General features: G+C 40.6%; 1 protein-coding gene and 1 long non-coding RNA gene across 2 annotated transcripts; both read left to right on the forward strand.

Moving 5' to 3' along the window:
- Positions 1–4,366: 4,366 nt before the first annotated feature.
- ccdc97 (coiled-coil domain containing 97) lies at positions 4,367–16,937 on the forward strand. Its single transcript, XM_060856042.1, has 5 exons — positions 4,367–4,522; positions 5,097–5,657; positions 13,563–13,808; positions 14,849–14,978; positions 16,467–16,937. The coding sequence occupies exons 1-5, from the start codon at positions 4,516–4,518 to the stop codon at positions 16,585–16,587; spliced, it is 1,065 nt and encodes a 354-aa protein (XP_060712025.1). The 5' UTR covers positions 4,367–4,515; the 3' UTR covers positions 16,588–16,937.
- A 20-nt stretch (positions 16,938–16,957) lies between these two features.
- LOC132836660 (uncharacterized) lies at positions 16,958–23,889 on the forward strand. The gene is made up of 2 exons (XR_009647385.1): positions 16,958–18,285; positions 22,470–23,889. It is a non-coding gene; the product is annotated as an uncharacterized LOC132836660 (long non-coding RNA).
- Positions 23,890–25,334: the final 1,445 nt, after the last annotated feature.

Genomic DNA, 25,334 nt, shown 5'->3' on the forward strand with positions numbered 1-25,334 from the left:
GTAATTTGACCAATTGGGTTGCATCCAGAATGCAATGCCTGGCACTTACCTTTAAAATAAGAGAAAGTTAGATTTTAGGCTATCTTCTTAAAATTTTGAAGGGTTTTGATCTGGTCCATAACAGTTTATTGTAAAATTGTTTATATTATAATTTTTAATGTTGGTGTGATCACTCTGGACCATGTACCTGAGTTTCTATAAACTGTAACCAGCAATTTGTCAAGTAAGACTCTCAGTTTAATAATACTGCAACAAATCCTCCAACATCTAACTTGAAAATCAAGAGACCCCTGTTGCTGTGATTATCTGTGTGCCAAATTATTTAATCTAGGTCACTGATTTCCCTGAGGAAAGTTTGGGTTTATCTTTTACAGAAGATTGTTCAGCCTTTTGCTTTTTTTGTGGCTGTGTCCTGCAATGACACATTTTCTGAAAGTTACCTCTTTGTTTTACAATGAAAACATCTGGATTTTAAAGCTGGGCATTATTTATGCTTGTGAGGTTTCTTTACTGCACAACATTGGCAAAAACTTTTGTGTCCTCTCTGTTGCATTGATTTACCTGCTGTGTATTTTGTCATTTTGTACCTTAAGCTATAATTAGTTTCTGCACTAAGTTTACCTTCTGCCCTGAGGATTAGGTTATTTCACTTTAAGTCATTCACCACCTGAATGGTTTTCTCTTGAGTTAAGTCTTCTTTAGACAGTCATAAATTTGACAAAGACTCATCAGCAGGTCTGGCATGTTTCAAGTCTTACATCATTTTTGTTAGAAGAAATAAGCGCAGCAGAGACAAACCAATATAAATGCCGGAGGAAACATCACAGAAGCGCTTCACAGGAGGCTCCCAAGCACTGAGGATGTCACCTAGATAGGGCACGAAACTTTTGCAACAAAAACTCCCAGCTTGGCGAACAGAACCACAGCAAGGGCAGCTATTATCAGAATTCAATTTAATTTGCTAGCTAAAACTTAAGGAGATAATTTTAAGGCTTTCTTGAGTGAAAGAGAAAAGAATTCATTGCTTGTTAACCACAAGAATAAGAAAACATGACACCAAACACACAAAAACAGGTATAAGGAATAAAAAGGGGGAAGTGTCTCCACAAAGAGGAAGATAAAAGAAAGTCCTTAAGGTAATAGATTTAATCTGAGACCATGGGTAAGAAAGTAGGAGCAGGCCATTCAGCTCCTTGAGCTGGCTCTTTCATTTTAGATCAACTACCTCAAAGCCATAATGTTGTGCCAATCCCACATCCTGTAATTTCATTAGTAACTGGAAATCTATTGAGCGCTATCTTCGAGTTATGTATGGGTCTCTGAAGTAGACAATTAAAGATCCGCCACCCTTAGAATGAAAGGGTTCCTCCTCATCTCATTCCTAAATTACCCACTCCTTATTCTGAGACTGACTGTTCTTACTTTAGACCCAACAGCTATGGGAAACAGACTTTCCACAGTTATTCTATCTATCTATGTAAGACTTTTCTTTAAAACTTGTAAATATATTTGGATTATCAGTGAATTGTTGCTTCTCCAATTTATTTTTCACTGGATGTTGTCTCCTGAAATGCTGAAAGAAAAGCATGGAGCAAGGGAGACTTCTAGTTTTGCTATTATAAATTCATTTTATATTCTCTATCCTGTTATAGAGTCATAGAATCATACAACATAGAAACAGATCCTTCAGACCAACCAGTCCATGCTGAATATTATCCCAAATACACTAGTCCCACTGGCCCATATCCCTGCAACCCTTTCCTATTCACGTAGTTATCCAAGTGCCTGTTAAATGTTATAACTGTGCCTGCATCCACCACTTCTTCAGGATGTTCATTCCACGCAAACCACTCTGTGTAAAAAAATTGTCCCAAATATCTTTTTAAAATTTATCTCCTCTCACCTTAAAAATATGCACACTGGTCTTGAAATCCTCTACCCTAGGGGAACCCTATTATCTCGAGATTACCCTATCTCTACCCGTCATAATTTTATTAACTGCTGTAAGGTCACCTTGCAACCTCCTATATCCAGTTGCCTGAAATAAACTTCACTTGTGTATTTCTGTGTCCACCTTAATTGTTGCTGCATAATCTGCAAGCAACTTTCATCTCAATTATGTGAAACCTGTTCAGAAATATGGCAGATTTGAGTTTCAATGCCTTTTTATATTAATGTCAATTTTGGTTCAGACTGATTACTGTTTATTGATGGTTTTGTGAGCTGGCTCAATCTGTAGTCAGGTGGTTATAGTAGCAGTATTAGTTCATTGGTCTTCCTTGTTTAAAATCATTTTAGTCCATCATATTTCACACATTTTAAAAATCAAGTGCTGGAATTTGAAAATTGATAGTCCATTGTTTACTATCGCAACAGTTAAGTTAGGCAAGTTGTTTCTGCTCTACTATACTTGTAGAAAAGATGGGTTGCTTGGCTCAGTTGGCTGGACAGCTGGTTTGCAATGCAGAATGATACCAACAGCATGGGTTAAATTCCTACTGTGACTGAGGTTACTGTGAAGGTCTTGCCTTATCAACCACATCCCTCATCTGAGGCAGGGTGGCCCTCAGGTTAAATTGACTACCAATCACTTCTGAGAGTGCAGCCCTATGGTCCTGTGGGGCTATATTGACTTTATTAGAAAAACATTCTATCCTGAGGTTATTTTGCTATCTGAAAACTCCTAAGAGGAAAGATTTTATTGAAGTATCTGTCTTTAGCTAGTACTGCTGACTAAATTTCTCTAATGATCTGAAATCTATCGCAATTGAGGTTTTAGTTTAGCAATAAGTTCAATTTGATATGTTTACCTTGCTGGGTGTGAAAAACTAGTAGAAATATTAGCATATTGAATTACAGTAAACTGTTTACCAGTTACTTGAATATGATCTACATACTACAGAAAGTTCTATCTCCTGTAAGTTATTTCATTACCCTGACAATGTCCCCACAATATAATCACAGCGGATGGTGGTCAGTATTAGTATTAATCCTTTCAGAACCATATAAAAAACAATGTGTGTAAACATAGTTAGTGAGATACAAGCACAGACAGCCAAGTGCGAATATAATGTTCAGATGGAACAATGGGTTAAGAAAGGGCAGTACTGAATACTAAACATCCTTGATACAATGTATTCAGAAGAATCAACAGAAAGGAAGGGAGAAGGGTTAACAAATGTGATGCAAGAAGATATCACAGTACTAGAGAGAGAGAAAACAAAATATCCGAGAATGTTCATGACCAGAACCTATTTGGTTAGAGCTAAGAACAGTAGAGGTATGTATCTTTGGACTACTGAGTGTATCATATGGGCTACATATTCGTGGGAAAGATATTGAGGAACAAATTTGCAAGTAAATGCAAAAGCTATAGAGTAGTTATAGTTAAGGACTTTAAATATCTTAATACACACTGTCACCACACTTTGGAAATGGTGTGAAGAGACTAGAGAAGATATTGAAAATACTTAAAATGGTTCTGGTGATGGCACACTTTAGAAATGAGAATTGATTAAAGAAACAAGCCTCATTCGAGACAGAAGGTTGAGAGGAGCATCAAAATAATGAGAGATCCAGAGTAGATAAGGACAAATTGTTTCCATTAGCAGAAGGCTTGAGTACCAGAAGATACAATTCAAGGTAAATGGCAACAAATCAGACATAAGAAAAAATATTTTCTATACAGTAAACGGTTTGTACTATCTGAGACCATGGTAAGGGTAGTTTTCAAAAGAGTATCAAATAATTATTTGAAAATAAATATCCAATCAAGGCTACAGTGAAAAAACAAGGACGTTGGTTCACCACAGTTGATCCAATGTGGACAGAGTGAACTAAATTGCTTTCCTTGGGGCTATACGTAACTATTCTGTTTCAAATTGTCAAACTATACAAATGTTTCTCATTAAAACAAAGTAAAAATACAGTAGATGCCGGAGCTCTGAAAGAATAAAAAAAAAGCTAGAGAAACCTAACTGTTCTAGCAGCATCTGTGGAGAGAGAATACAGTTAATGTTTTGAGTCTAGAATTATTAATTCTGCCACAGGCCTTGGCTGTGGAGGTTTGAGAAAAATGAGGTTATATTAACTTCACTGGAGCATACAACACCTCTTATTTCTCATAAAATAAAAAAAATCCGCATCACAACTATTGAGCTTCAGCTATTTAAAACCAAAAAATATATGGCTCATGTTAAAATCAAACGAAGAGAAGTTATGTTTATTTCAAATAATTCACCCGTCAACTTAATAATCCCTCATGAACCAATTATATTGTGAATTATTATGAAGAGCAGAGGTAATGTTTATTGTTTTCCTGGGCTGTAGACAGGGCGGAACTTTAGACCCGTGGTTTCCCTGAAATCGGACCCTGTTTAAGGTCGGAACTGGTCCGTTCTGGTTTGTAAATGTTTGTGTTAAAATATCTCTCGACAAATACTCAACGCAAGATAAAAATGGAGGTGACTGTGTGTGAAATGTAAAGCGAAGGATCGGGAAGACTTTTCGAAAAGGATGGAAGGTAAAACATTGAATAACAATCACCGGATGAAGAAGCTTCAGGACATTGAGGCCTTCACAGCCTGAACTTCCAAACCTGAGGCTTAATCTAAAATCCAGTTTTAATTAATTAAAGAATTACCAGGTTTTTGCAAAATTATTTTCAGTCAGACTGTTGCACAAACCAATTCTTTTCTCTTCTCCCCCCCCCCATCATCAGAATATTTAGTTTTTCACCTTACACCCAGTAAAATTACAGTCAAATTATAATTGTTTTAATGCTATTATGAGTGTTTATATCAACCATTAGAAATGCTAGGACTGTGATTTAGAAAGCATAGCTTAAAAATAAATCCAATAAAATATTTGAAGAAAATATGCAATGCTGGAAATCTAAATTTAAAAAAAATGCACATGTTGCTGGATAGGATTGGAAAAGAAATGCATTATTCATTTCACAAACAGCCTTCCATCAGCATTCTGTTCTGCTCTGGTAAGGATTTTGTAAACATGAAGGGCTGAATGGCCTTCTGCTGTGTTTTAAATCTCTTAAGGATAAGAACAGTATAATTCATGTGAAATATTATTATTCATAGGCTCACAAACACAAGATCTGTTACAAGATGTTCCAAAAGTGAGTGATCCTTCTGCAGACATTGCCACTCAGGAGGCCAGTGCACAGGTGGAGGGGATGCCCATAATCTCTACTGAGGGTCATGTCTCACCAAGTGTGGTTGAGGAACAGATCAAATCCTCTGTTCCTACCTCGCCATGGGAGATTGACGACACTGCCAGACTGATGAATAAGCTCCATGACGAGCAGCAGGAAGATGCTATGAATGCTTCACTGAACAGCATGTTTCATACGATTGCCAGTAGCAAAGCACAGATCAAAAGCCAGCAGAAGGACGAGCCTGATCTTATGTATGACCAGAAATTGGATATCATCAAGGATCTTTTCTGGTGTAAGCCAGTGGTGTTCCTCGAACGTTTTCACAAAATCATCAAAGAAGAGCATCTTGTCTGTTTCAACCATTTGGCTGAAAACTACGAAGTTACTTTTTACAGTAATGAAATTAGGAAGTCTTCCAAGAAGAAAACTGCCCGAACAAATGTTCGCAACAAGAGGTACGCGGCCCTGCAGCAGCTGATTAAAGGTGATGTCTAACATGGTATTTGGTATTTTGTTTTCACCCCACTTTTAGGAAGCTGCTGCCTTTTGCTAGTGATAGTTTTTTTTTCCCCCTTGTACTTTCCCAAAATGTTGTCACACCAGACAATGAAAAATGAAAGCGTAATTCAGCCATGAACCACATCACATCTGATTGCAGTATGCTGAAAGCAAGATTTAGTTGAAATATTGTTACTTTTGAGCTTTTAATTTGTTTGGATCAGGGTTTTTCTTACTAGAATTAGAATCCCTACTGTGGAAACAGGCCTTTTGGCCCAACTAGTCCACACCGATTCTTGGAACAGTATCCCACCAATACCCATTCCCCTACCTTTACCCCGACTCATGCACCTAACCTACACATCCCTGAACACTGTGGACAATTTACCATGGCCAATTCACCAGACTTGCACATCTTTGTGATTGTGGGAGGAAACCGGAGCACCCAGAGAAAACCCATGCAGACACGAGGAGAACGTGCAAACTCCACACAGATAGTCTCCTGAGATTGTAATTTGATCCTGGAGCTGTGAGACAGCAGTGCTAACCACTGAGACTGTGTTGCTGCCCCTTTACTGTTCCCTTAAAGGAGTTGATTGTGTTGGTCTATCAAAATTAACTTATCCCATCTCAATTAATCAAATCTTCATTTTCCAGTAGGAAAGTCTTAATGTTGGCTTAAGCTGGATGATATATTCTTTGTCCCATTAGCAATGTGACCCAACTCCAGCTGTGGCTGTGATTAATCAAAATTATGAACTTATATTTATAAAGTACCTTTAATGCAATTAGCAGTCCAAAGGTGTTTCACAGTAGCATTATAAAGCAATGTATGACACTGAGCAATATTAGGAGATATTAAATAAGATGACCAAAAACCTTGACAAAGAGGTGGATTTTAGGGAGTATCTTGAAGGAGTAAAGTGAGGTATAGGGCCAGAGAGTTTAGGGAGGAAATTGCAGAGCTTGAGGCCAGGAAGCTGAACACAACATACTTTGGAAGGTAATGGGTCTGAAGGAAGTTACAGACTAGGGTGGGCACAGCCATGGAGAGATTTGAGAACAAAGACACACATTTTAAAATTAAATCTTGTTGATTAGGTTCCAGTGTAGATCGATCAATGATGGGGAACCAGGAATTGGTGCAATTTAAGGCACAAGCAGCAAAGTTTGAATGAGCTCATGTTAATAGAGGAGAGAATCTGGGAGGCTCATCAGGCGTCATCGAAGCTAGAAGTAACAGAAGCATGGATGAGGGCAAGGGCAGCAGATGAGCTGCGTCAGGGTGAAGTCAGATGTTGCAGTGGAGAAACAAATGTGGTCTTGGTTACAGCACAGATAGAAGGCCAGGAGCTCCCTGATGGTTTGTGTAAAGCAGCAAACGTTCCATGTGATTTAGTATGGGCACTGACCCCACTCTTGCCCTTTCATGGTGCATATTGCTGGCATATTTCCCACAGCTGGATGACCTGGTTTTGTGCCAGTGACATAATCCATGGAATCATAAAATCTCTACAGTGTGGAAACAGTCCCTTCGGCCCAACGAGTCCACCCTGACCCTCCGAAGAGTAACCCTCACAGACCCATTCCCCTACGCTATGACTTTACATTTACCCCTGACTAATGCACCTAACCTACACATTGGGCAATTTGACATGCCCAAACGTACCTAACCTGCATATCTTTGGATTGTGGGAGGAAACCCACGCAGACATAGAGAATGTGCAAACTCCACACAGACAGTCGCCCAGGGCTGGAATCGAACCCAGGTCCCTGGCGCTGAGAGGCAGCAGTGCTAACCACCGTGTCACCAGGTCTTACTTCAAAAATCCTTTCAAAGAAATGTGAAGCCAAAGTGAAATGTAACAGATAAAATTATCAAAGGTGTTCAAGATACACAAATCTTCAGCTTGACCCATACATTTGCAACAGTATGTATCACGTGAATTTAATTTTTTTTGTTTTATACTTTCAAGTAAAGAACAAGTTCTGATGAAAAGGTCCTAGGCCTGAAATGTTAACTCTTTCTCTTTCCACAGATATTGTCAATCCTGCTGGTGTTTCCAGTATTTTCTGTTTTATTTCAGATTTTCAACATCCCCAGTATTCTGTTTTTGTGTTAGTCTGTAAATAGTGCCATTGTTCAGAAGCTTGTTTTGTATTTTTGTCGAGCATTAACATAGAGCACAGCCTGCTCCCTCTAATCCGTCTCATCAATATTTCTCACTCAAGCTTTTTGAGTGAGCCTGCTAGTGTTGTATCAAACAATTGTAAGTTTTATTGCTGTAGGTTTGTATCCAGTAAAAACAGAGATTAAATTCCTTCTTTATATTGACACCCTTGTTGTTAACAGAAAAAGGAAGAAATTTATCTCGTTCTGTGGGCTGGAATCAAAACTAAATGTCGAATGTGAGCACATGACGTTGTAGCTTCTTGTTTTATGTTGGCTCCTGTTACATGGTGATTTATAAATAATCTAATTGATTGAATCTATCCGGATAGTTCTCTTCATGCACTGTTAGAAACAGATTGTAATCCTTTTGTGTCTAACATCCCAATTTTGATGTACTTTGTCTTTCCAATCTTGTTCTTCTAAAAAAAAATATAACTTACCAGAACAGAAGAAAAAACTTAATTAATATATTCCTCCTCTCTATATTTGTTTTATTGAGTTGGCAGTGGTCTCGCCCAAGAAACAACTTCACCTTTCCCAGTACTTGGTTATAACAAAAGAAGAGAAAATGCTGGAAAATCTCAACAAGTCTTGCAGTATCTGTAAGGAGAGAAAAGAGCTGACGTTTCGTGTCAGTTAGACTCGAAACATCAGCTCTTTTCTCTCCTTACAGGTGCTGCAAGACTTGCTGAGATTTTCCAGCATTTTCTCTTCTTTGGTTTCAGATTCCAGCATCAGCAGTAATTTGCTTTTATGCTTGGATATAACAAGCTGCTAAATGGAAGAAATGGACAAATTTGTTTTCTTGTCTTCATAAATAACCACAACAATTTCTTCCCACTTGCATTTTCCCTACGGTATTAATTGCAGAACGTTCCCTGCACAGAAGGGACTTGCATGGTCTGTTATGTGTGCTGACTCATACAGCAGTCTAACAGTCCTGTTCCCTTGAGCTAGATAAATTCTTAAGTAACAAGTGAATCAGAGGATGTTGTAGATAGGCAAGAATGTGCAGTTAAGGTCACAATCTCATTGAATGGACAGGCCTAAGGAGCTGAATGGCTTGTTCATGCTCCTAGGTCATTTGTACCTCACCAAAACCCTGATATCTTCCTCTGTTTCAGCAACAACATGCATTAGAGAAACTAGAAGCAGACGAAGGCCATTCAACCCTTCAAGCCTGCTTCACCATTCAATATGATAATGGCTATGCTCAGTATCAATGCCATATTCTCTCCCCAATGCCTTGATGCTTTTAAAATCCAAACATTTATGTATCCATTTCTTGAATATATTCATTACTTGGCCTCCACAGCCTTCTGAGGTTGAATGTCCCAATCTTCCTTTGAGTGTAGAAGGTTTAAATGGCCCAACCCATATCCTGAGACTGTGGCCAGGAAAAACATCCTTCCTGTGTCTAGTTAGTCCAGCCATGTTAGAGGTTTGTATGTTCAGTCAGATCCCCTCTCATCCTTCTAAACTCTGAACATTCATGCTAACCCTGGTATCAGCCTAGTCAACCTCTTTCGCATTTCATCTAAGGCAAGCATGCCCTTTCATGGGTGGGGAGATTAAACCTGCATGCAGTGCTCCAGATGCAATCTCTTCATGGCTATGGCTAACTGCAGTAAGACATCCTTACTTCTGAACTAATTTCTCTTGCAGTGAAGGCCAATAATCATTTGCCTTCCCAGTTGCTTGTTGAACCTGCCTGTCTACTTTCATTCACTGGTGTACAAGGACATCCAGATCCCCTTGTACATCCCAATATATCACGATTTAAATAATTTTTCACACTGAGGTTCAGATTAGATTCTCTACAGCATGGAAACAGGCCCTTCAACCCAACCAGTCCACACCGACCCTCCAAAGAGTAACCCACCCAGACCTATTTCACTCTGACTAATGCACCTAACACTATTGCGCAATTTAGCATGGCCAATTCACCTGACCTGCTCATCTTTGGACTGTGGGAGGAAACCCACGCAGACGTGGGGAGAATGTGCAAACTCCACACAGACAGTCACCCGAGGCTGGAATCGAACCTGGGACCCTGGTGCTGTGGGCAACAGTGCTAATCACTGAACCACCATCCTGCCAAATGGTCGCCTGAGGCTGGAATCACACACCCAGGTCCCTGGCACTGTGAGGCACCAGTGCTAACCACTGAGCCACCTAACTTCATATAGCAATTCCTTTAATGTCATAGATTGCTTTATTGTTCTTTACAAGGGTGATTATCAAACAAGATTTGACACTCGGCAATGCAAGAAGATACTAGGTGACCAAAAGGTTTGGTGAAAGAAGTAGGTTTTAAAGAGCTTTAAGGAAGAGAGAGACAGAGGGTTTAAAGTGCCAGTTCTCGAGTTTTAGAGTCTATGCAGCAGAAGGTACAACTGAGGCCAGTGAAGGAGCAATTATAATTAGGAATGTACTAGAGGGCAGAATTGGAAGAATAGAGATATTCTTGAAGGGTTGTGGACCTGGAGGAAATCTCAGCCCTTTACTTTTCGCTTAAAGGTGCAATGGTCTATGCCTCAACTAATCTCTGCGACAAAACATCTCAATGCTCCAACAACCCTCTAACTAGAGAAATTTCTCGTAACTTCTCTTTCTTGTGATAATTTAAAATTGATTCATCCTTTATCATCAATGACTCATTAGTCAGAAGAGAGAATCTTTTCCCAATGAAACCATTGAGTAATTGAAGAAAAATCCATTACACTTCTTCTTGGCCTTCTGTACTCTGGCAAAAATTGTTAGAGTCTTTTTTTTAAATCATCTTTTGCACCTTTCCTTGAGCACTCCTTGGCCTAAATCAGGAGACTATTTCACCTACTTGTATATTTTCTCCTTTTCTGAAAGTTGGATTACCCTTACATTCAACAAATTCAATTACTTAATAATTTTTGTGATGATATATCTCGTATATGTTCTTATATAAGTTAATCATAACCTCCCTGATCTTGTATTTAATGTCTCTAGTTATGAAACCTACAATACTTTATGATTTATTAATGGCTCACTCGACCTGTCCTGCCTCTGATACAGACTTATGTATACGTACACTAAGGTCTCTCAGCTCCTACGCATCGTTTAGAATAGTACCCCTTATTTTGTATCAAAGTCCATCACTGTCCACACTCTCTATTGAGTTTCATTAGCCACTATTCTGCCCACACCACCAACTTGTTAATATCCTTTTGTGGTTTTACACTGCCTTCCTCAAGGCCAGTTCTCTCTCATTTCATGACACCCATAAATTTTAAAATTGTCCACTGCACAATGGGATCTTCTAGAAAAACAAGGGTCTCAATACCGATCTCTGGGGAATTCCACTAAAAAGGTTCTAATCTGAAAATTTTCTATTAGCCGTTACTGTCTGCTTCCTACCCAACAGTCAGTTGTGTATTTCCATTGCTACTGTCCTTTTTTTTTCCTCACAGTGTAATGTATAACACTGTATCAAAAACGTTTTGAAAGTCCACCTTGTAGACCACAGCTTTCCCCCTCATCAAACTATCGTCTCTGTCACCTCACAGTCCAACTTGCCCCGAACATATCCATGCTGACTCTTCCGAATCACTCTACGTTTTTCCATGTGACTATTAATTCTATCATTAATATTTCTTCTATAAGTTTCCCCACTGCAGAAGTGAAACTGACTGGTCTGTAATTGCTGGGCTCATCTTTACCTCAATTTGAACATAATGTTTACAATTCTCAAACCATCAGCACCACAGCTCCCCACCGAATCCAGGGAAGAGTAAAAAATTATTGATGGAATTTCCAATCTCACTTCTTTCAATATTCTTGGATATATCTAACCCAGCCCTATTCCTTAAGAACTTAAAAGGACCGACAGCTTATCAATTTTAAACCCTTCTGATTGACCGATTTCCTCCTCTGTCACCAGGACTTAGGCAGTATCTGTTTCACAGTTAAAGCTAGATGCAAAATATTCAGCCATATCATTCCTCTATATCCTTCCCACCGACTGATATTCTCTACATTACACTGAGCATCTTTCTTATTCTTTAGCTCAAACCAAGTCGATTCTGTTCTTGAACCTTTTGAAACATTATCTTTCTCCAGTATTGTGAAACTCTCCTTAATCAAAAACACCATCCCTGCTCCTTTTTCCTCTGTTTTCTTTTCTGAACACATAATCAGGAATATTTAAGACACAGGTCTGTCCTTCCTTAATCCAGGCATCCATTATCACCGCAACATCATCTTTATCCCACACTACAATCTGTGTCTTTAACTCCTCAATTTTTTATCATCTACACTCCATACATTCATGTATATACAGTGTAACCCTGGCTTGACCAGTAAAAATCATCAGACCGCACCCCCCCCCGACTATCCTGCCTAAATATGTGACATTTAATTTTACATTCATAGAATTCATAAGACGTTCAAGGGTATAACAGACTAAATTGAGATTTTAATGCGGGGGTCTTGAACATTTTTGCAGCTTTCCTTTTAGATTGGATTACCTACAGTATGGAAACAAGTCCACACTGACCCTCTGAACAGTAACCCACCCAGACCTATTCCCCTACATTTACCCCTGACTATTGTACCTAACATTGTGGGCAGTTTAGCATGGCCAATTCACCTAATCTGCACATCTTTGGATTGTGGGAGGAAACCCACGCACACACCGGGAGAATGTGTAAACTCCACATAGACAGTCGCCCGAGGTGGGAATTGAACCTGGGTCTCTGGCATTGTGAGACAGCAGTGCTGATCCGCTCAGCCACCCTGCCGCATTTTTGTCTCCTGAATGGAGAGGACAGACCTTGTGCTACTGTAGTGATGTCCATTACCTCAGGATGTCCCAAAGTGCTTTGCAGCCATTGAAGTACTTGTGGAGTTTTGCAAATCCAGTATCCAGTTTGTACACAGCAAGTTCCAACCGCCAGCAGGGTAGTAAATAACCAGAGAATGAGTTTTATAGTGTCATTCAGTATGGAAACAGACCCTGTGGTCCAACTAGTCCATGCTAACCATAATCCCAAACGAAACTGGTCCCACCTGCCTTCGCTTGGCCCATATCCTTCCAAACATTTCTTATTCATGAACTTATCCAAACGTCTTTTAAATGTTGTAACTGTGGCCACATCCTCTGGATATTCATTCCACACACAGAAAAAAATGGTCTCTCATGTCCTTTTTAAATATTTCTCCTCGCCCTAAAAATGTGCCCCTAGTTTTGAAATCCCCCATCCTAGAGAAAAGAAACTTGTCATTCACCTTATCTATGCTGAAAATGTGTTGCTGGAAAAATGCAGCAGGTCAGGTAGCATCCAAGGAACAGGAGAATCGACGTTTTGGGCATGAGCCCTTCTTCAGGAAATGACCTGCTGCGCTTTTCCAGCAACACATTTTCAGCTCTGATCTCCTGCATCTGCAGTCCTCACTTTCTCCTCGAAGATATTCACCTTATCTATACCTTATTTAGTGATGTTATTAAAGATTGGGGAGAACTCCCATGAACATGTTCAAAGTAGAACTTTGGAATCTTTTTTGTCCATCTGAGAGGGCAGACAGGACCTCAATTTAGTGTCTGATTCAACTGACAATGCCTCCAACAGTGCAGCACCTCCTCAGTGCTGTGTGTGCGTGAGAGTGAGCGAGCAAGCCTGGATTCTGTGTTGCACTTACTCAAGAATGTACCAATTGATGTCTTTGCTTTGTCTTTCCCTACAGATGGGGAGTATTTCAGTGATGAGCAGATGCGAACTCGAGATCCTTTGTTGTACCAGCAGTACATTAGACAGTACATGACAGAGGAGGAGCTATTGGCTGAGAACAGCAAAAACCTGAGCAATGCCATGTGTTTGTCTGACCTGTTGATGAGCACTTATCAGGAGAAAATTGTCCAGGAAAGGCTACAGTGGCAACAGGAAAGGGAAGATGCCTGTGTGGAAGAGGAAGAGGACGATGAGGAGGAAGGTACGTTTCTGTCTCTCGGTTATTCTGCAGGATAACAAGACTAAACATTAGAATGTCACTAACATTTTCTCTCTCTTTTTTTTCAACTGAAGTCAGGAACTGTTATTGCTTTCTATTATCCAGCCCAAGAGGCCACTCATCATATGTTCAGTCCACATAAAACTGTTGACAGGCTATTTGAATGTGAGGATACTTCACATCACAGTGTGATCCTATTTTTATTGAGGTTTCTTTATTGAAGAGCAACTGACTCACTTTGAATTTTCATTCCTTAGATTTGGGGTATGAACATCAAACTGAGAGTAGCAAAGCATAATGATGGTATTACTAGAATAGTGTTTCAGACACCTGGACTACTGACCCAAAGACACTAGTTCAAACCACATTACTGCAGCATAAGGAGATTAAATTCCATGAATTATTTCTTTTACTTCACTCACGGGATATGGTTGTCACTGGCTGGGCCAGCATGTATTGCCCATCCCTCAGCGTCTTACTGTGGGTCTGGAGTCACGTGTAGGCCACACCAGGTAAGGATGGCAGATTTCCATCCCTAAAGGACAGTGGTGAACCAGATGGGGTTTCTGGCAGTTGACAAAAGTTTCATCGTCAACATTAGACTCTTAATTCCAATTTTGTATTAAATAAAATTTCACTATCTGCCGTGGCGGGATTCAAACCTGGGTATTCAGAACATGAGCTGATTTTCTGGATTAATAGGCTAGAGATAATCCCATCACCTCCCAATGTGCAATTAAAAGGAAAATTAAAATTGATGATGATGACCATAAATCCCGAACAGTTCACTCATGTCGTTTAGGGAAGGGAAATCTTTCCCAGTCTAGTGTGACTCCAGACCCACCGTAATCTCATTGACTCTCATCTGCCCTCTGAACTGACTGAGGAAATCACTCAGTAAAGGGCAATTAGAGATTGGTAATCAATGCTGGCCCTGCCATTAACACCCACATCCATTGACAAACTTAAAAAATAAAATGTAAATTTTGAACAGTGTCACTGATGCTCCTGACTCCATCTAGATGACGACACGGAGTCTAAAGCTGCAGACTGGATACCCAGTGACGATGAGAGGAGTATGCTGAGGGAAGAATTTGTGAGCCGCATGTACCAGCGCTTTCTGGATGGGGAAGACAGTGACTTTGATTACAGGTAGTTATCAAACACAAGTATACAAGTTGAAACCGACAGTACAGAAAGCAGCCATTCAGCCCCTTACATCAGTGCCAGTTCTTTGAAACAGCAATCCCATGTTAAACCAAACACGTTGATCCAACTGTGTTCCTCTTTCCCAACAATATTACTCTTCCGGATTAAGGCTTTTCATTGCCATAGCCAATCACAGCTCTTTATGTTGATACCAAATATTTAATATTAGCTCTAAATTTTTCCCTCACTGACTAAGATCTACACCCTCTTCTTCTTTGTTGAAATCTTGCCTTATGGTCTCATTCCAAGTTCAAAATTGTTCAATACTCCTTTTTTCATACCATCTACAAGTTTATGAAAACCAAATTTATTCTTTCCTAACTGTTATTCTTTTGACTTCATCCATTAAATCCAGCAGAATAAGAATGGCTCTGAGCCTAAATTTATAAAAACATTATTATTTGTTATCCCAGTGCACTCCTGGCCATTTTTTCAAAATGCTTGTCAGATTTTGTTACTCTTGTCGAGACCTTGAAAGTAATCTTTTAGATGAACTAACATGAAACTGTATATCATTTTACTGCTGCAGCAACAATGTAAATTGGTAATTGACTCGGCATCCTCATTGCCTTTAAGCACTTTGGGTTGTTTCAATGTTAAATAAGCAGTGAGTCAGCTGCAGTTTAGTAGGTAGCGTTCTTACCTCTGACTCAGAAGGGTTGTGAGTTCAACAGTGACATTCCACTGCAGTATTGACAGAGTGCTGCGCTGCTAAAAGCGCCACTTTTCAGGTGAGATGTAATACGAAAGATTTTTTTGGGGGGTATGTATCTAAAATATCCTATGACACTATTTTGAGAAAGGCTCATCTTGTGTCTGGTATCTAGGATCGATGTTTAGCTGTCAGTTGCAATAATAGGCATTTAATGTTTAGCACATTGCTGTGAGAGCTTAATGTTTGCAAATTGGCCACCATTTCAAAAGATAATTGGTAACAGTAAAGCTGTTTGGACATCTTGAGGTTGCTATATAAATTCAAGTTCTTTCTTTCCATGTTTCCCATTATTTGCTATGCGGTTTCAGGCGGGAGGAATAGCCATTTGCACCAGCTGGCGGAGTATGGCTCTCTCAACCAACATGCGCACACACACTGCATATGCATGCACACAACCCCCCCTCCCATACACACTCCCCCACACCCCCACACACCATCATCTCACACACACACACCCAGCCCCACCCCAGACCCATCCCACATCCCCTCCACTCCACCAGACACACCCCCACCCCACAAAACACACCCCCTCCCCCACCCACCCTCGCGTGAACGTAAACGCACGCGCGCTCTCTCTCTCTCTCTCTCTCTCTCACAAACCCCACACGTACACCTCAAACCAGGATTTTTTTTTGCTGTTTAGAGAAACATAAGCAGACTCTGATTAGGAAATCACTGTTACACTTCCTGTTATTTAAGGCCCATTCTCCTTTCAGTGCTGTTGATGACAACCCGGATTTTGACAACCTTGACATCATAAATCGTGATGAAGAGGAGAGATACTTTGACGAGGAGGAGCCAGTGGAAGTTGAAGATATAGAGATGGACAAGGATTAAACATTCTTCAATTTATCTGTTTTTTTTTAGATTTTACAACATTTCCAAAGGAGAATGTTGGTGACCAACCGATTTGTTTTGTGCATGTCATAAAAGAATTTCTTCTTCCTATTTTTAATGTCAGTTTAATTGGCCCGTTTCTATTGTGCTGAAATCAAATTTTTTTTTTAAGTTTCATGTACAAAGGAGGATGAAACCGAAACTGCTGTCAGACGACAAACAGATTCCCACAATGGCTCAGAGCACCAACAGATCAACCAGGAGACCATGAGTTCTCAGATGCTGGAGATCAGAGTTGAGTATGTTGCTGGAAAAGCACAGCAGGTCAGGCAGCATCCGAGGAGCAGGAAAATTGACGTTTTGGGCTCCAGCCCGAAACGTCAATTTTCCTGCTCCTCGGATGCTGCCTGACCTGCTGTGCTTTTTCAGCAACACACTCTCAGCACCTACAGATCAACTGAGCCTTGCTTCTGGGTTTAATTCTTCGTCCCCTGAAGAGATAGTAGGATTGGATCCTGCACCTTCTGCACAGGCACTAAAACCAGTCAGCTTTTATTTTTCCAAATTGAACTCTCATGCTCTCTGTTTGTTAAACGTGAATGTTTGATGGGGCTCTCCACACTGAGTATCCCATCTGTATTACATGTGAATTGAAAGCATAGGGTAATCATAAAACTTGCTTGTTTAATGCTAAAATAAGGACAACTCTGACACTTTTAAACTCAGTGACATCTATAAGCTAGTTCCCTCAAGTATGTTCTGAAAAATGTAGAAAAAAATAATCTGGACAAAGGTTTTTTGAAAAAAATCCATGTACTATTCCTGTGAAGACACTAACTCGTGTTGGGATATAGCCTCCTGGGTACGCGCTAACCTGGAGGTGATTATTTCCAGGTGTTAGAATATCCACATGCAGCTTGACCTAGGACACCCCGACTTAACATTTGCAAATGCAGTTTCCAGCAGGGATTATTCGGTGGTGAGCAGTGTTGAAAACTTATGTTTCTTTTTGTAGTCGACCTACTGGTGCCCTGGCCCAGCTGAGGTCTGATAACTCAGTTTAGTGTGAGGATTGAACCCAGGGAGTTTTGGTCCACATGAATGAGTTCCTTATTGAGTGTGTCCTTACTAATAAACTGTGTGAAGAGTACAGAAGGGTAGGCAGCCTGTGATGTGACGTTGTGATGCCATGACACACACTACTGTGCCTGGCTGAAATGCATCAGACTCTCCTGGCATAGCACACTATCTCTCTTATACACAGTTAGGATGATGTTGGAAAGACTTACTTAGATACACACACACACACACACACACACACACACACACACACACCCAATATTACCAGAGGGTTTTGGGCAGTGTACCCTCACCTGTTTGGCAGTTCCTTTTACAGGAAAAACACAACTCTGATTTGCTGGTAACTTTTTGGTGTCTTAGCTGAAACAATATCTTGTTTCTTTGAGACTCTCACTGTCCTGGTATTCAGTTTTCATCTCCAACTTCCCAACTCTGTTTTCATATCTAGCAATGTGCTGGACAGAATTAGCATTACAATCTGTTTTTTAAACTATTATAAGTCAATTGAAGAACTTGAAAATCTTTCATTAAATGCTTTACATATTATTATTCATGTTGTTGCAGTTTCTCCCCAGCTTAACTACTGTTTACAGAATTGGGAAGCCAATTGGAGCTTAGGTATTGCTTTCATTGTCCTGTTTTCTTTTAAAAACTGGAGATTATTTGCTCAGTAATCAAGGAAGGAGTGGCCACCTTCAAATGATAGGGTTTGATTGTGTGGTGGTTGTGTTACTGGACTAATAATCCAGAGGGTGAGTGTTCACATTCCACCATGGCAGTTTGAGAATTTGAATTAAATTTTTCAAAATATGAAAGTAACTGGCCCATATTTGTCAACTTTCACTGAAAATCCAACTGATTCACTTTTAGCGAGGGAACTGGGTCTGGATCTTTATCTGACTGCAGTGCCACACCAATTTTAATGACTCCTAACCATCCTCTGAAGTGGGCAAGGAAGACACATGAACAGGAAGAGGCCATTCAGTCCCTGAAACATGTTCTGCCCTGTAATGAAATTGTGGCTGATCTACGTCCTAATTCACCACACCTGCCTTTGCCCTGTATCATTTAATACCTTTGGTTATCAAAACCTATTAATACAGTAGTTCCCCCCCCTCACCCCGTACCCATGGGGGATACATCCCAGGACCAACCCTGGAAGTCCGAGTGAACCCATTCATTTAAGTGGGAAATATACCTTCCCAGCAGCCTCCTGGTCCCAGAACATTCCCTATAATATGTTTCGGCCGCAGTAGACTGCAGGTAACTGAAACAGTGGAAAACGATTCCACGGATATGGAGCTCACCATGTGTAATTTTTCAAATTAACAAGTGATCTAGCATTAATTGTTCACAGAGGAGAGTTCTGAACCCCTACCAGTTTTTGTGTGTAGAAGTGGTTCCTGATTTCATTTCTGAAAGAATTGGCTACAATTCTTATACTGTGCTCCTGGACCTCTGAACTATAGGAAATAGTTTCCCTCCATTTACCGTATACTTGATATTTTGAAAGCTTAACCCATCTTCTGTATGAAACATATGATTATATACATTCAGCCCCGCGTGCCTGCTCCCCCATTCCACAAGATCGTGCTCATCTGATTGTAGCTTCAAACCCACATTACCGTCTACTTCTGATAATCTTTCATTGCATTGCTTAGTAAGAATCTATCTATTCTTGCCTTTAAAAATATTCGAGAATCCTGCTTTTATTGCACTTTGAGGAAGAGAGCTCCAGAGACTTGTCTCTGTGACAGAAAAAAAATTGTGTCATCCTTTATATAAATGGGCCATCCTGATTTTTAAACAGTGAACCCTAGTTCTAGATTCTCCCATTACAGGAAACATCCTTTCCACATCTACTCTGTGAGGAACCTTCAGAACCTTACGTGTTTCAATAAAATCACCTCTCTTCTAAGCTCCAGCAGAGAAAAGCCTAGTCTGTCCATCTTTTCCTCGTAAGACAAATCACCCCCACCCGAAAAAACCTTTGCTGAACTTCCTGTAATAAATTTATATCTTTCATTAAATAAGGCACCAACATTGTGCACGATACTCATTAGTGTCCTCTAAACTGAAGTATTCAATTTCCCCTGGTATGTGATAACATTGTATTAACTTTCCTAATTACTCAATGTACTTGTACACTAATCTTTTTATGATTTATGAACAAAGACATCCAGATCCCTCTGCATCTCAGAACTCTGCAATATCTCATCATTGAGATAATACACATTTTAAAAATTTCTTTATGCAAAAATTGGTAATTTCACAATTACTTCATTATATTCCTTTGCCACATCATTGCCCACTCACTTAGCCTGTCTGCATTTTTTTTTGTGGCTGCCTTATGTTCTCTTTACAACAAGTATTCCTGTCTATCATTGTATTGTTTGCAAATTTGGCAACTGTACCTTCCATCACTTCATCTAAACCACTTTTATAAATTGTAAAAAATTGAGGGCCCAGCACTGATCCCTGTGATACACACTCATTACACATTGCCAACCTGAAAAAGACACAAATCATGCCTATTGCATATCCTGTTCACGAGCTAATATTTACCTATACTAATGTGCTACCCCATAAACATGTATTTTCCACAATAATGTTTGATGTGGCATTTTATCAGAGGTCTCCTGGAAATCAAGTACAGTACATCCAGTCATTCCCTTTACCCACAGCATGTGTTACCAATCAAAGAAGTCCAGTGGATTGGACACACATGAATTCATTTTCATAAAACTCCGTTGACATGACCACCTTATTCTTAGCCTAGTGCTCTCCTACAACTTTAGTAATTGCTTTGAGCATTTCCTCTGTGACAGATGTCAAAGTAATTGACGTTTAGTTTCCCAGTTTCTGTGCACTCCCTTTTTGAATAAGGGAGTGGCATTTAATAGCTTTCAAACTAATGGGACTGTCCTTTACTAACAGTTCAAGACTGAATACTATGACTACTGTCTCGGGCAATGAGAAACAAGTGGAAATGTTGGCTTTACTCACAAAGTCCATGTCCTGGGAGTGATTTTCTCTTTGTAAACAAACTTTTAAAAAGTTCCCTCATGATGGATTCCTTTTCTGTCAATTCATTTGTGTAGCTCAATCATGCTGAGGATTAATTTATTAATGTATTGCATCGTATGTCTCTTATAAGGTACCCTTCTCTGCCTCGCTGAACTGGTCCACACCTCTCCACCAATATCCACCTCCATCTCACCAAACTGGTCCTCACCCTCAATAACTTTTCCTTTAACTCCTCTCATTTCCTCCAAATCGGGGGGTGGCATGGGTACCTGGATGGGCCCCAGTTATGCCTGCCTCTTTGTCAGCCATATTGAACAGTCCCTCTTCAGTACCTACACAGGCACTGCTCCAACTCTTCCGCCATTACATCGATGCAGTGTCCTGCACCCAGGCTGAACTGGAGCAGTTCATCGATTTCACCACAACTTCCACTCTGCCCTCAAATTCACTTGGTCCATCTTGGACACCTCTCTCCCACTTCTTGACCTCACCATTTCCATGTGCAGCAACAGTCTCCAGACAGTCATCTACTACAAAAGTACAGAATCTGGACTATGCCTCTTCCCACCCAATACCCTAAAAAACGTCATCCCATTCTCCCAATTCCTCCATATCCACCTCATCTGCTTGGATGAGGAGACATTCCACTCATGAGCATCCCAGATGTCAACCTATTTTGAACAACATGCTTTTCCTCCTTCCATCATCCAGACAGCCTTCCACTGCACCACCTCAATTCCCATTCCACTACTCCAAATCCCTCCCTCCCAATGGAATAAAGACAAGGTCACCCTTGTTCTCACCTACCGTCCTACTAGTCTCCGCATCCAACACATCATCCTCAAACACTTCTGCCAACTCCAAATATACCCCAACATCAAGAATGTCTTCACCTTCCCACCCCTCTTTGCCTTCCTCAAGGATTTTTCCCTCCTACAGTCTTTGGTTCATGCCACTCTCGCCACCGAACCCCCAGGTACCTTCCCTGCAACTAGAAAAAATGCAAAACCTGCCAGTACACCACCCCCCTCACTTCCATCCAGGGTCCCAAACAGACCTTTCAGATGAGACAGAGGTTTACCTGCCTTTCTTCCAACCTATTTTACTGCATCAAGTGGTCCTGGTGTGGTCTCCTCTTAATCGGGGAGACTGAAAGCAAAGTTAAGAATGGTTATTGAGCATCGCAGCTAGGTCCGCAGGGGCCAACTGGACCTCCCAGTCACTGCTAAATTCAATTCCCCAACCACTCCCTTTCTGATATGACCATCCTTGGCCTCCATTGCTAAATTGAACCGCAGCTCCTATTGGAGGAACAACATCTTATCTTCAGCCCGGGCACCCTACAACCTGGAGGACTCAACATTGAGTTCTCCAATTTCAAATAACTTCCCTCTTCATCTCCTGACTCCCTTTCCAACTCCACCCCCACCCCCCTTCCCACACACCTCTCTTCCACTGCTCCCTGCCACCGACCGGATTCATTCCTCCTAATGACCAACCAAGCCGTGCCTGCTACCTGTCTTCACCTATCCACACATCACCACCCTGCCTCCACCACCCCCTTTATCTGCAGCTCTCCCCACACCCACCCCCAGTCCTAAAGAAGGGTTCAGCTCAAAACATCGACTTCAGCACCTCCTAATACTGCCTGGCTTGCTGTGTTCTTCCAGCCTCCTGCCTGTCTACTTTGAATTCCAGCATCTGCAGGTTTTTTTGGTCTCTTATAAGGTTATACCTGAGTTTGAAAATGAATTAAAATTTGTCTTTCATCTTAGTAGGATTTGCAAGTGATGGTGAATGGGGAACCTCCTATATTACCACATTACCAAAAGGATGTGGATGCTCTGGTGAAGGTGCAGAGGAGGTTTACGAGGATGTTGCCTGGTATGGAGGGTGCTAGCTATGAAGAGTGGTTGAATAGATTAGGATTATTTTCATTAGAAAAACGGAGGTTGAAGGGAGACCTGATTGAGGTCTACAATATCATGAGAGGTATAGACAGGGTGGATAGCAAGATGTTTTTTTCCCAGAGTGGGGGAATCCATTATGGGTTATGAGTTCAAAGTGAGAGGGGAAAGGTTTAGGGGAGATATGCGTGAAAAGTTCTTTATGCAGAGAGTGATGGGGGCCTGGAACGTGTTGCCAACGGAGGTGGGAATGATAGACGATACATGAATGGGATTGGAGCAAAAAGGATACAGATCTTTATAAAATAGGCAGCAGGTTTAGATAGAGGAGCTGGATTGGTGCAGGCTTGAAGGGCAGAAGGCCCTGTTCCGTGCTGTAGTTTTCTTTGTTCTTTGTATAGATTTGTTAGAAAACAGGAATGGAAAAAGAAAGAAATCTAAAATACTACAAATTATACCCAAAACCATGGAACAAGAACTGAAGAAGGGCTAAGGTGTGGCATATATTGGAAGATTCTTTGAGGATGTCAAACACTTAGATTCATACAACACAGAAAAGAACCTTTGGCTCATTGAGTCTGACTGGTCTTGGGATAACGTATTTAAAAGGTTTGGCATCAATGAAGAAGCACACTGTGATGAGGATCTGCACTTTTTTTTCTTGGTAAATTGACTAAAAATGGTTCAATGATCTTGTCAATATCCACTTTGTGTTCCAGTACTGGAGTGATCTTAAACATGGAGAAGATTGGGGGTGAGCGGGAGAAGGGGAGGATAAACTGGTCATTTAGCTGCTCCTAATTGTCATCTGGTGAACCCTGGACGGTAAGCGGGCAAGTAGATGTTAGATACCAGATTCTTCCTCCTCTCCACACCACCCCTCCCCTTTCTCCACCACCCCCCAAGTCAAATATTTATTCACACTCATTCTCTAGCCTAGCCTTTGAGGTGAAGCTTGGAGGTCACCTACTCTAGCCAGTGCCTTGAGACCACTGCAGGAATGATCACCACCTTCTGAAGTGGAGGAGAGTTAAGATTCTGTTGAAATTGCTTCCAACAGGAATTGTTGGCATACTGTCTTCCAAAGATGTGGCAGTACTGGGTGAGATTTGAACTGCTTTAAAACTAACCACTTGCATGGAGTTAAAATCAGACTCCGTGCTCAGCATCTGAATCCTCCCAAGTTGCATAAAACAAATATTGTTTTCCCTTGCTGAAAAAGTTTAGGATGTTGTTTTACACATGTATCAATTTTCAGAGATTAAATAAAATGTTTCTGAAATTGCAATTTCTCAATTTTCAAGCATGAACTTTATTTTAGAATGAGACTTTAGCTTATTTTTTTGGACACACAGCAATCATTAAAACTGTTTTCTCTCCACAAATGCTGCCAGATCTGCTGAGTCTCTCCATTAATCTTTGTTTTTGTTTCAGATTTCCAGCATCTTCAGATCTTATGTTTAGAATAAAACGAAGTTGAGTTTTGTATCCACAAATTAACCTTGTATAGAAAATAGTGTTGCTATCTCTGTGAGTTTGAATAATTCCACAAACTAGCCATGAAGATACATTGTATGACATTGTCTCAACCACCCCAGTGTATTACAGTGTCATGCCTCACTCTCGGCCTTCAGAAATTTATCATGTACTATCATAAGTAACCAGAAGAGACAGACAGGATTGAAAATGAACATTTCATCCAAATAATAGCATTGTGTACAACTTCAAAATCCTGTTGACCTAAATTAAATTTCTGGAGTGGGATTTGATCTCTCAACATCGTGAATTAGAGAAGGGAATGATTCTTGAAATATGATTGGCATTTGTTTCATAGGAAACTTACAGACTGAAAGAGGCATTTCAGCCCTTTAAGTCTGCACTGACCCTCAAAGAGCATCCCATTCCAGACCCTATCCCCATTACCCTGCATACAGTTTTTAACCGTGGCTAATCCAGCTAACCTGTTCATGTTTGGACTATAGAGGAACCAGAGCACTCAGAGGAAACCCACACAGACACGTGTAAACTCTAAACAGTCAGTTACCTGAGGCTGGAATTGAACCGGGTCTATGGCATTGTAAGACAGCAGTGCTAACCACCCACCCACATTGTCATGGAAATCTGAAACTCTCTACCAAAAGCTGCTGAGCCAGTGGGTCAATTGAAACTTTAAAATTTAGATAGATTGATTTTATTTTGGGCAAGGATATTAAGGGACTTGGAACCAAAGTGGGTCAAAATACAGATCAACCAAGAACAAACTGAATGACAGAATAGATTCAAATGGCTTCATGATGTCCTGTTCCATTTATTGTCCTGGGTCACACTGTCGATAGAATTTGGGTCAAGTTTCCTTTGATCACTGGCCTAATTTCTAGGTTCAATGAAATGGTTACTAGGGTAATTGGTCTAATTACAACTAGCATTTGCCTGATTCCTAAGGTTACATCTGGTTGAAAGATCAACTGGGCAGACTACTAAGGTGACTCACTCACTTTCCGTAATTTCTGGTCTATTATCTCAGAACAGATCTGGTTTTTCACTAGTCTGACTGGAGGTGGCCTCATTGCTAGGGATAGTAGTCTTGTTGCCAGGACCAGGTAAAATTACCGGTAGCTGATCCACTGGCCTTGTCGCTAGGGCCTGGCTACTGGCACCTAGTCTGGTTGCTAAGGAACTGGTCACTGGGGCCTGGTCTGGTTAAGGGACTGGTCAGTGGGGTTTGGCCTAATT

This window comes from Hemiscyllium ocellatum, chromosome 47, assembly GCF_020745735.1.
Source record: "Hemiscyllium ocellatum isolate sHemOce1 chromosome 47, sHemOce1.pat.X.cur, whole genome shotgun sequence".
NCBI classification, from domain to species: Eukaryota; Metazoa; Chordata; class Chondrichthyes; order Orectolobiformes; family Hemiscylliidae; genus Hemiscyllium; species Hemiscyllium ocellatum.

What these genes read in the sequence shown, in the direction of transcription:
- ccdc97 (XM_060856042.1), top strand. An exon ending in AGAGGACGATGAGGAGGAAG is followed by an intron (nt 13,809 to 14,848) that starts GTACGTTTCTGT and finishes GACTCCATCTAG; the next exon opens with ATGACGACACGGAGTCTAAA. An exon ending in GACAGTGACTTTGATTACAG is followed by an intron (nt 14,979 to 16,466) that starts GTAGTTATCAAA and finishes TTCTCCTTTCAG; the next exon opens with TGCTGTTGATGACAACCCGG.